At 36.4% G+C, this 12,687-nt stretch overlaps 1 protein-coding gene across 2 annotated transcripts in view; it reads right to left on the bottom strand.

Annotated features, from left to right (window-relative positions):
* cntn3b (contactin 3b) overlaps positions 1-12,687 on the bottom strand; it is a 66,754-nt gene that overhangs the window by 25,656 nt on the left and 28,411 nt on the right. For both annotated transcript variants that reach the window (XM_082190166.1, XM_082190167.1), the window contains exons 5-7: positions 9,145-9,240; positions 2,484-2,687; positions 768-870 (exon numbers count right to left, since the gene is read on the bottom strand). In XM_082190166.1, the coding sequence (XP_082046292.1) occupies positions 768-870; positions 2,484-2,687; positions 9,145-9,240 (403 nt within the window). The remainder of the gene's footprint in view (positions 1-767; positions 871-2,483; positions 2,688-9,144; positions 9,241-12,687) is intronic.

Here is a 12,687-nt window from a genome sequence, read left to right as displayed (position 1 = left end):
CTACATTTTAAAATATATTAAAATAGAAAGCAATGAATGTAAATGGTAATAAAATTGCAGAATATTATGGTTTCTACTCTAATTGTGATCAAATACAAAATACTTACAGAACCCAAACTTCTTAAAGTGGTAGTGTACATATATGCACTTGGTTGATGCTTTTATCCAAATTGATTTAAATTTCATTCAATTTGATCAGTTCATGTATTTCAGGAATCAAAGGCATGACAGCGGAGTTGCTAGAACTATCTACAGGAACGTTGACTGAGGAACTGAAATACCATAATGTTTGGCAAAAGAAAATCCATTTCCCCCTTATTTCTTCAAATATATACCCCATTAAGAATATCTGAGCGTGAATGGATCTTATTCAGAATGGAATCTAGGGTGACGCACTCCTTGTATAGTTTGAAAAGCCACCATCTCCTGCTTTTTGAAAACCTGCATTTCTCCCTTTCTAAACGACAACCCTTCTGCTCTTCTTTTGAAAAGAAGCTTGCAGCTCTATTTCCACACTATTTAAGGAGGAAATCTTGCAGGTCATTGCTCTCTGCAAAGCAGGCCATTATAGTGAAAAGGCGTCTGTAAAAAGCTTCCGTGACAGATTGCAAATCGCATTAAGAAAGAACCTGAAGTGCTGATCACAAATTTAGTGTATTTTATAACGCAGGATAGAATGAAACAGAGCTAAGCAAGGGTGTGAACTCGGGCAACAGTTTGTAAAGAGAGGACGCAGACAGATCCAGGTGTGTGCATGTCGGACTTACTTTCCCAGGGCGAAGCATTCTAGCCTCAGTGTGGATCCTTTAGCAGCTGGAATGGTGTCTGGGAAATGAAGCTCTATTTTGGGCTCGTACTCTCCCATCGCTCCTGCCATGGGCAGACAATACACCACAGATGCAAACGGCTTTGTCATTCATGATTTACAATACACAAGCTTTGTACTCCAGAATACAAGCAAAACAACAACAAATGGCAAAACACAAAGACCTGTCAATGAGCTGGGGAACCGAGAAGATTGTGCCAAAAATACAGAGACACGTTATTAAAGATTTATGGAACACACATAATAAAAACAGGATCCATCTCAAATGGAAATGTGGCCTCCTTTGAGACATTGTCAAGAGTGCAGGTTAGAGTTCTTAAAAGAGGCAGTTTAGCTTTCAAGACAGCGGCATAAATACATCTCTGACATTTACGAATGAAGATCTCTCAAAAAATGCTACTTGCTCTTTTGACCCAACTGAAAAATATCTGTGAAATTTGTGTTTGCCAGAAAATTACCATTAAAAAATATGGTAGCAATATTTTAAGTTTTACAGACTAAACAAATATACGTAACTGAAATAATATTGATATACCAAATACTAAAATATTTTTTTTTTAGCTTAATGAAATACTGACAACCACCTTAAGGTTTTATGTTACATCTTATGCTGTTAAATTAATGTTTATTACATTATTTTAGTGTGTTACCATGATGGTGGTTTGTTTTAGAGTGTATGACTTTAGAGTGTGTGAACTTTCTATATATTAGTATTTACCTCAGCTTTTCGAAAAGCTACATGTCTTGAAGCTTTCTCTTTACCACCTGTGTTTTAATGTACATAACTGAAACTAAGAAGAAACAGATATTTCATTGAAAAACGTGAGCTGTCACACCGAGAATTCTGGGACTATTTACTATTTTGGGTTTTTTCACATAAACTGTCAATTTAACTATTTTACTGTAAAATTGCATGAAATGTCCCATTATATCTATTACAGTTTTTCACAATATAGAGTAAGGTTGCTTAAGCCCCCGATACATAGGGAATATGTCTTCTTCGTTTTTTGCCTGGACCACAAAACCAGTCACATGGGTCAATTGTTTGAAATTGAGATCCATACATCATCTGAAAGCTGAATAAACAAGCTTTCCATAGATGTATGGTTTGTTATGATAGGACAATATTTAACAGAGATACAACTATTTGAAAATAATAATCTAAAAAAATCTAAACATTGAGAAAATCTCCTTTAAAGTTGTCCATTCATGTTCGCAATTGTGCTGCATTCACTCACAGAAATAAATGTGTGATACATTAACGGCAGAAATTTTACAAAATATCTTCATGGAACATCATCTTTACTTAATATTCTAATGATTTTTGCCATAAAAGAAAAATAGATCATTTTGACCCATACAATGTATTGTTGGCTATTTTTGATTTTTGATGGTTTTGTGATCCAGGGTCACATATATGAGCAGCGGTATACTGTTAATGAACATCCTGATGCTGCCCAAGCTGCTGAGAGCGCCATTTAGATGAATATGTTAATACGTGCTGCGCGCTTTCCTCCCAACAGGAGGAAAACCTCCTCCGGTTTTTCGAGTATCATTTTTACAGTCTTTTATCTTTAAAATTACAATAATCTTTTTTACAGTGTACGCTCCTATATGGTGCATAAACTGTACAGTATTTGACAGACAACCCTCTTACCATCGTTTCTCAGCACTAAAGGTGTCGGCGAACTGAAGACCCTCTCCTTGGTAATAGTGTTATTAACCACGCAGGTGTAATTCCCTACGTCAGATGGTTCCACTTTAGCTATGTAGAGATTCCCCGTCTCCTGGGACACAAAGCGCCGGCTGTCTTGCAGGACGAAGTGAGGGTACTCGTTGAAGACCCAGGTGAATGTGAGGTCTAGAAAGATGTCAGAAACAGAGAGTTAGATTCTGACACAGACATTAATATTTTCAGAAAGGTGTAGAGTCACTTTGTTTTGTAAACTATAATCTCGGCTAGAAAGCGTACAAAGTGTCTGTATTACACCACTCGCTTTGCCTCGGGCTGACCTCCTTAGGGCAGGTGAGGTTCAGTAAACAGAGTGACTCTTCCTTTGTGAGGCGGCAGGAAAGGGAGCGAAACAAACTAGATTAAAGCGCCTCACTGGCACTCTTATGACACATGCCCTGTCCGGCTTCACCGTGGCTAGGGACGAAGGCTTCTCTGCTGGCGTCATTCATGCATGGCTGGCTCTTACTGAAAAAGGCTGAACCAGAGAAGACCGAAGGCCCTGCCACAGTGCATTAGCGTGTCATCTACAGGAGACTAAGAGGGGGAAGGGAATGGGAAAGAGAGGCTCATGCACATGATGCAACTGTTAGAAAGGTGTACAGGATGGCTGCCACTCAAAAAGTGTCCCCCGAGACCGCGCCGCCTATCAAAAGACAGGGAAACACGCTGGCTGGCTGGATGTCGTGAAGTTAAAAGCAATTCTTTATGATCAGGTTGGCCCAGGAATCCTTGCATCAGAGCTCTTTGTCAAATGCGCTGATCGTCGAACAATCGAAAAGAGAGAATTGTTACTGAAAACACTAACAAACCTGCTATTCAGAACTACAATGAAAGAGCCCGCCACTGGAAAAGTACATGACATGTCCTCGGTATTGTGATATACAGTATAAGAGGTGTATTGATGCTCTATTCTGGCAATGTAAGGAAGTGATAATAAAAATGCTGGAGAAAATGGCCTACAGCTTTAAAATAATGACAAACAAGGTCAAAGTCAAGAGATCAAAGTCAAGAGATAAATGCTCTGAATGCTCTACAATTCATTCAAAATATGAATGTCTATACATGTAATTCATAAGAAATATGTTCAGCAACAAAAAGAGCCACAAAATCTTAACTACTCCAAGTCTTAAATTGCTAAATCGAATGCTACATTCAAAAGTTTGGGGTAGGTAAGAATGCTTTTGGAAAGAAGGCTGAATTTATTTGATCAAATATACAGTAAGAACAGTAATATTTTAGAATTTTTTACAATTTAAAATAACTGTTTTCAATGTGAATATATTTTAAAATGCAATTTACGGCTGTGATGGCCCAGCTGAATTTTCAGCATCATTACTCCAGTCTTCAGTGTCACATGATCGCAATCCTTCACAAATCATTCCAATATGTTGATTTGATGATCAAGAAATTATTATTCTCATTATTATCAATGTAGAAAACAGTTCTAACAGTTCCAACAGTTGTCTGTGGAAACCATGATCGTTTTTCCACCCCCAAAGGTTTTAAAAACAGTATTTATTTGAAATAAAAATCTTACATTGTTTTTACTGCCACTTTTGATCAATTTAAACATTGTTGAATAAATGATCAATTTCTTTAAGAAACAACTTACTGACCTTGAGCATTTGAACGGTAGTGTATGTGGATTGATATTGTGCCATTTGATTTAGCAGATGTAGAGAGAAAATGGTTTGATAACACACAATTTTTCAATAGATAAAACAGTTGCCCTGGGAAAAAGTGATTTAAATATTACTAGTGTAGAATAATATAGCTTCCTCCACTATGACAAAACAGGTTGGTAATAATAACCAATTTGTTTTTTGAGTTCAGCAATCTCAATAGACAGCTAGATCATGGGTACTAAGATAATAAGACATTTTGATCTAGCAGGAAACTGCAAATGTGGAGCAGAGAAAACTTGCTTTTAAAAATGTTTGATCACATGCAGTTTTACAACAATGAAAATCTTCAGCATTGCTCTTAGAGAAAATAGCTTAGATGTTTTAAATATTACTAGTGTAAAACAATATAGCTTCTTCCACAATAAAACAGGTTGGTAATAATAACCCATTTGTCTTTTGAGTTCAATATGCAGCCTAAATCTAAACAGATAAAAAGCAATATTGTAATTCTTCAACTTATGCACAGCAAAAACTTTTATAATAAAATCAGTTCAAAATTTGCAAAGCTTAGCATTCTTGTTTGCATTCTTCAGTGATAAACAATTGATTACCTACTCAGCACAAAAAAAGCATTCGTCTGAAAAAACATATTTCCTACTAATTGGGTTGAGATTTCAATTTCAGGTCTTTGTTTTCATTTGCCTCCAGATTCAGGTCTGATTGAAAAGAAAGTGATCCAAATGAGAAAACAAATTGAAGCCAAACAAACGATGGCAGGATCTGCGATCCATAGTAAATTAGTTTCTTTAGAAAGTCTAATGCTAGCCAGCATGCTTACACCAAGTAAAATGACCATCAGTTGTTCAGAAACGGGTCTGCTTCACAACAAAGCATTTTGAATAAATTTCTGCCTTCTCGAGCTCTTTTGAATTATTTATTTCTGGCTTTTTAGTCATAGTTAGCCTACGTTTTCAATCGATTGTGACATTAAAGCCAAACATTAGAGTATTCTCATATGAAATGCTCCTCTTCTGGGTTCTCTAATTAAACAAATGGTTAATTACAGATTTATCTCAGCAAACTATAATTGCCAGCCTATCAAACAAATTCACATCTTCTAATTTCTGACATCTCATTTGTCGCGGTAATAGTCACGACCTCTAATTGATATTGATGTTTCTCACTGCCTGGTTCTTGTTTGCACTTGGGGTCTAATGACTTCTGTCCAATTACAGCTGGTTGAATTACAACCTCAGTCTTGTCTAAGGATAGGCGCATATATGCCTAAGAGAAGCACAATTACCATACGAACATGCATTTCCGCCACTCCTGGTTCCAGCCTGTGAAACAACCAGGGGTGGATCTAGAAAATTATTTATGGGGGGTGACATGAGGACTGTGAGAGAGTGTGGGGCGAGAAACACGAAAGCAAGCAAGCATTCAATCATCGATACTCAATCTATATCATATGCTACATCTATACTATAATTAAAAACAAAATTCAGCCGCGAGCGGCAATCATCGGGGTGCAAGCACCAATGTCCCATGTAAATGATTAATGATCCCATTGAAATATATCTTATGATGTGGTTTGATTCAAGTTGGAAAAGTCCATCTCGAATCTTCACAGAAAGTTAGGCAACAGCATATATAGCATATATCATAATATATATATATATATATATATATATATATATACTGGTGTCTAAAAGGGCAACTGAATTTCAAAAGAAATCACTTCCTCTTACTGTTATATTAAAAGAGAAGTAAAAAACAAAAAAAGAAAGAAAAAGAAACCCAAACCTAGTATAAAAATGTTTACTGTCATCTTAATAGATGTGGTGTATGTGTATCAACATTTAAAATGAGATTAATCACATGTCACAGGATGTCACAGAACAATTTCATATCATTTGTAGCTCAAAATCTTCAAGCATTTTTTAAGACTTACTTAAGCACCATTTCATTTTATTTATTTCTATAATATGTGTAGTCTAACCTTATGCTTGCAGTTTAAGTGTTTGCTTTATTATTCCACAATAGAAAATAAGTGTCTTTATAGAAAATGTATAATATTATCTTGAAAAAGACAAATAAAGTGGTCTCTTCATTTTAAATGGACAGCGTTATATTTAATCATGCCTGTCAATAAAAGTAAAATATTTAATGATCTATAAGCATTTCACATATTTCTATGTACACTAGGGCTGTCAAAATTGCTCAAAAATGACGTTCGAATATTCCCTCTAAAAAACACACGAATATTCGAACTATTCGAACAATTTTGTCAATGCGCATTACGCATCCTGCATTACGTCAATAACAGGACAAATTAATACAAAGAGACATACATAACTACTTGTATAGGTAGTTAATTTAAGTTTAAACATATTTGACAATGTATTACCAACACAAAACCAAGTAAATAAACTAATGGCCAAGACCGCAGACCTCACTCTCGCTCACTCGCAGGCACTCTCTCTCTCTCTCTCTCTCTCTCTCTCTCTCTCTCTCTCTCTCTCGCGCCCTCACGCTCACGCTCTCTCTGCGCATAACGGTTTAAATGAACAACAATAAGCACGTTGAGTGCTGATCAAGAGTTTTGTGCAAGCAATTTAAGGTCGCGACTCTTGTCCCAAATATAGCAGGCTTCATTCAGTGATTGAAACAAATTTATTAATATTAATTGAAGTTTTACAGTATAGAACCGACATTGAAAGCTCCGAGCGAGCTGTGCTGTGGTAAACATGGAACTTTTTTGTTTAACGTTAAATAAAATGAGGTACACAATTCCGAGAAATGTGACAACAAAGAACTTTTACCCTGAGGTTCATCAAAAATAAAGTGCTATTAAAAAAGAAAAAGGCTACTTACATTATTGGTGCTTGTATTAAAAAAGGAAAAACTGACTGCAATTTATTCCATTGTCTTTTAGTGCACTGTCAACTTTCAGCAGTGACGCTGTGCTAGACAGTGCGACTCGTGTGACCTGTCCCTCAGGCAGCGCGCGCGCCCACTCGCAAAGCAGACAGCCGCGCCTCTGCTTCCGCGGGCGTGTTTTTCCATATTCGAAATTCACATTCGAATATTAATTTTCACGTTCGAATTTCTGTTTTTTAAAACTATTCGAATATATATTCGAATTTAGAATATTCGTTGACAGCCCTAATGTACACTAATTATATAAAACTATACTGCCAATGCGCAATAGTTATACAAATTAACTAGATCAATGCATTTATTTCCATTCAAAGGGATGAAAAATTATAGAAAATGTGGCTTAAAAGATTCCTTATCCTGTTCATCTTTCAGTTGAAATGGCTGATAGATTAGAATTTGCAGTTAGCAATATAAATTAATTTGGGGTCCAATTTACTTTTAGTGTTTGGACCCCTAAAAAAAAAAAAAAAAAAAAAAAAATAATCACATTCTAAATGTCTCTGAGCTTGTTAGAGTATAGGTCTGACATTACTACATAAAGAAGAGTTTACTAATATTATGTAGGCTACTTAGATGACATAAAAATCAAGTTTTAGTGCATCAAGTTTAAGGGCAACAAAAACGTTTGAATTCACTAGAAAAAAAGAACGGCAAAAATATCAAAGCAGATATGAGACTTCTGAGACTTTCAACTAGTAACAACTCAACAGTAACAACAAAGTCAAAATATAGCGAGAAGAGTTGCGCAAAATAATACCGCAATACCAGACTATACGAACGGGATTGGATTCACGAACAAATGGAAAAACAGTAAATTTGTTCGTGAATTGAGCTACACTGGTTGTGCTGTGTGTTTTTGACTCACAAAAATAACCCGTTCATAGTCAATGAAGTTGACTACGCACATCGTGAGCAGCCGTGGAGCAGCCGTGTTTTCATGCCATTTTTACAGAGTACATCTTTTTTTATGTCATCACATTAAAGCGCAGCTGCTAAAGATGGAGTACAGAAAACACTATTTACATTTATATTTTATACTGGGATAAATCTGAAGTAGCAGATGGGGTGGCAATGCTTTTTCTTAGAATGCCATCCCCGGTAGATCCGCCCCTGGAAACAAAATTGGAGTGCTCTTTATTATACTTCTCAAATAGTAGTTTCAATGGAGGCAACATGAACAATTGTTTTGTTGTTGTTGCTGGTGTTTTTTTTGTTTTTGTTTTTTTATTTTATTTATCACTAACATTTCATCAAAAAAAGCTCTTTGCAAGTTTCATATAATTTCCTAGGGATGATGAAACAAGGAAAAAAATGGTTTCATGTTATGCAATGGGATAAAAGGAAGCATTTTATGGTTTTAAGTGGTATGTTTGCAGCACTTCACAGATTCTGACTACTTTTTTAAGTCAAAAGTGAATCGCCATTTGAAACCCATTTTACTTCCATAATTTGACATTTTCAAGTAAAGCAGGATATTAAACAAGAAAATGGTGAGAAGTGTGTGTCCCATACCAGAATGTAGCCAGACTGAAAAAAAAGAATCACAAAAAAATTGCCTAAATATCTATTTGGCTATTGGTTAACATTATTTAACAACTTTTGCAACCCAGTGTTGTTTTTAATAACTAAAACAAACTAAACTTTTAAATAGATTTTCAGTGATTGAAATGAAGCTGAAATAAAATAAAATTAAATATAATATAGTTGCCTTGACAAAGCTACAAAGTAATACAAAAAAAATAAAAAATATCAGAAACTGATAACACAATTACTAAAATTGTACATAAAATCAAAACTGAAAAAACTAAACTATAAAGTATTTGAAAATATGGATAAATATTATTATAGTATATAATGCTATAAAAGTGCCATCAAAGGAAAAGCAATGTGATTGCAAAAGGAAAACCATTTTGATTAAATATTATGAAAACAGATATTTTGCTTGACTAACCAATTAATTATTCACTATTATGACAAATTGTTCAAATTGCTTTAAATGGTGAGATATACAGACTTACCTCCAGAATGCAAAGGTGTGCCACATAACAAAACAACCCCTTGGCCTTTCCTGACATTGACAGCACTTCTTGTCTGCGTTTTGAAGTTTTCCAGATCTGTAACAGAAAAATGTGAAAAAAGTAAGGAATGAAAAAGCAATGTTAACTGCAATCGTTTAGTAGCGCTCAAATTTGAGAAAGTAAAAAGAAGGAAACGGAATCAAAAGTCCAAATCATACAGTGGGTGTCTGACAATGCAGTCTAGTGAAACAATATGAGGCTGTATGAAAAAAGGAATGCTAACGTTGCCTCCATCTACCAGCATCATTACCAGAGATATCTAAATCTCACCCACTGAGCCAGCAGCTTCCCTGTCAATACATGTCCACACGATTCATCCTCGCAAATTAACAGGAGGAGAGGAAGTTGGCAGCCTGCTCGTATACCTGGCATGATAAAAACCTCGTCCTTGTATCGTGACAGAGAAGGCCTTCTGTAACTGTGGCCTGCTGTGCCAATTCCACACCCTTAAGCAAACAAGCCAAGAGCCAGGCTCCCCAACACAAAGAATATAGAGTCAATGTGACCGATAAGACAAATTACAGAGTAGGGGGGGGGGGAAACAGAAAAACAAAACAAGTAGAAGAAAACATCAGGATTAGCGAGAGGTGGTGGAAAACAGTGGGAAAGATTAATGAGAGATTCCCTGCCGAGTCCCGACTGAAAAGAAGTCCCACACAGTACGGAGCCGTGGTGGAAGTGGAAAGAGCAGGACTTGCTCGGCTCATAGTAACAGGATGAATGGCTTTAGAGCCTGAGCGGCAGAGCCACAGATGCTGATTAATGGTCTCTTGTGTTAAAATCTATAAGGCTGGACTCATGTGAAGGCTGTAGACTGGGTGGTAAGTCAGACATTTTCACAGTGAATGCCGCTGCTTCATAAATGGAAAACATTCATATGTGAGGGTCAAGATGTGAGCGTTAATGGATTCATTTGGAGAACTTTTATTGATACTTTCTAATGAGATTTCAGAACATTCAACTTCAAGATCCTGTTAAATTGCACTATATGCTTTTTCGTATATTACCTTTCATGCTGTGTGTAATATAGCTGTTTGTGAATGTACAAAGTCTGCAAAGTTTTAAAGATCAAAAGATAAAGAGGAGTTTAGAGAGACTGAATCTTCGATCTAACCGTTTTCAGACTTCTGAGAAATTATGATGTACAATGTATGTTATGAGAAAACTAAACAAACAATGATAAATTGAAAACTAATGAAATCTAAATTGAAATGAAAAATTGTAAAACAAATGAAAAATGAATTAAATTGAAATAAATTAAACCAATAATAACCTAATTGCTAGGGCATTGTGGTTGCTGTTCTAATCATTATAATGCGATTGCTAAGTGGAGTGACAAGTGAATTGCTAGGTTTTCTGGGTGGATGCTGGGGTATTGAGGGGTGATAATATACAAAAACACAAATTAAACATGCATATGACCACCCCATCACAATATATATGAGAGTCTACTTGTTAATGATCCGACTAATCCCAGTTGTCACAACTAGGCTTTGAATTCTAGAGCGCTTGCGTGAGCCACGGTTTGTCAGGTCACAAATCTGCTCTGCTGCTATTGCACCCTTGAGAAAGGTACTCATTTCAAACTCGCCCCAGGAGAGGATTACCCCAATACCCAGCCAATAGAAAGCCACCATGGAATAAATCTCCCAATGACAAATTTTACAGCATGTATTTCACACTGGCTTGCAAACGCAATGGGATGCAGTTTTCAACAGCTGTCTGAAAGATAAGAAATGCCACAATGACATATTATCAAAGCCAGTGGCATTATCATCTTATTAAAATCATAATTCCCCTTTGACTAACCAATGATCAATATAGGAAATAAATGTCAAGCAAGTCCTGTTAACCAATCCCCTAAAGTGAGATTCATTATCCCACCCATAAAGATGATAATCTGTCTCCTAGGGGGGACGTATGATGCTCTGTGTGGATCAATAGGTAGACGGCAAGAGAGTGAGGAGTCTTCGCGACAGACAAAAGAAGTCCGTGGCCAGGTGTCTTCTCATCTCAAACAATCCCGTCTTTGAGAAAAGATGATTTGAGCATCTGATTTCTTTAAGCATGCACAAGGACAGCATTTTAAATCAAAGGCACAGAGGCCAGGTGGATAGATGGCTATTCTCATACTTGGCAGTTTACTTTGAGGAGCAGACAGTACGGGTATTAATATTGCGAGTCAATTCGTAGCATACAAAGATGCTGTTGAAGCTGGTGAGTAATGAGAATGAGTGATGGAGTTTGAAGTCGATGAAATGGTGCTTCACCCTGTGAAATTGTCACATTTGACAGCTCGTTTGATTGCTCTTTCTTAAGCAATGCCATGTGAATACCAAATACCAAAGCTGCTGCTTTTACAATGTCGCTTATATACATCCAAGCGCTCCTCCCAGATGCATTGATTGGATTTGAATCCCGCCCCAAACTCAATGGCATTGGTTGAGCTAATGTATATACACACATAAGCCCCTTTCACACATACAGTCTTTACTGGTAAATTACTGGTAAAGTACAGTTGGCATGAATGCAGTGCCGGCCCGAGCCTTTTGGGGGCCCTAGGCAGAATTTGATTTGGGGGCCCCCTCCCACCACGCAGAGTCACCTGTGCTTGCCGATTATTTACACAATGTCACGTAATGTCACATAATGTTACATTATAAATTAATACAATGAGGTTATGTATTAATACAAAATAAATACTTAAAAAAATAGATACTTGAAATTTTTTTTAACTTTTTCTTTACTCTTTTACTAACTCTTTGAAACTTCTTAAAACAAACTGTCACAAAAAATATTAAATAAATTATTTGCTAAATATCCTCCAACGTTTTGCAACACTTTGCAGTTTGAATGATGTCTTGTATGAAATGACGGAGTATGTTTTTATGTTTCCACTGTTCGATCGCGCCCGCGCCTCACACACACACATTCCAGCATTGCAATCTTGACATCGCAGCTTGTTCGTTATAGCCGTAATAAAATATAATAATAAAATAGTCAACCTAACATAATTACACCGCTCTGTTTAAATAGTCAGTAGTACAATTCATACCATTCAGCGTAAGCACCGCACTACTGTGATGTTTCCAAGCACATTTTTGTGCGTGTGAAGAGGATGATTTTTTCCGTCGATATTGGAACGTGAGTGAAGTACAAAGCCTATGATAAAGAATAGTTTACCATCCAAATCCATCGCGAATGTTGAAACATTTTGATTCTAATGAGAGAGATACGTGAGCCCAACGCCGCTTACTTTCACTTTCGCTTAAATTGTTTTCGTTTTGGCTTGTTTATAGTTATTTTTTTATTCTTGTTCTGTTCTGAATATCATTACATTTAAAGGATAAATCATTGATCAAATCTCATTTTTTGTGACATGGCTTAACATTACATTACCGTGACTGCGCACAAATTGTCTATGCACGCGAGGTTATGCGCATGACTCAAACACTGGCAGACACAGCAGCAGTTGTAGGCAGG

This window comes from Leuciscus leuciscus (assembly GCF_965113295.1).
Source record: "Leuciscus leuciscus genome assembly, chromosome: 14".
NCBI lineage: Eukaryota > Metazoa > Chordata > Actinopteri > Cypriniformes > Leuciscidae > Leuciscus > Leuciscus leuciscus.
The sequence above is the reverse complement of the archived record's forward strand: the minus strand, read 5'-3'. Positions and strand labels throughout refer to the sequence as shown.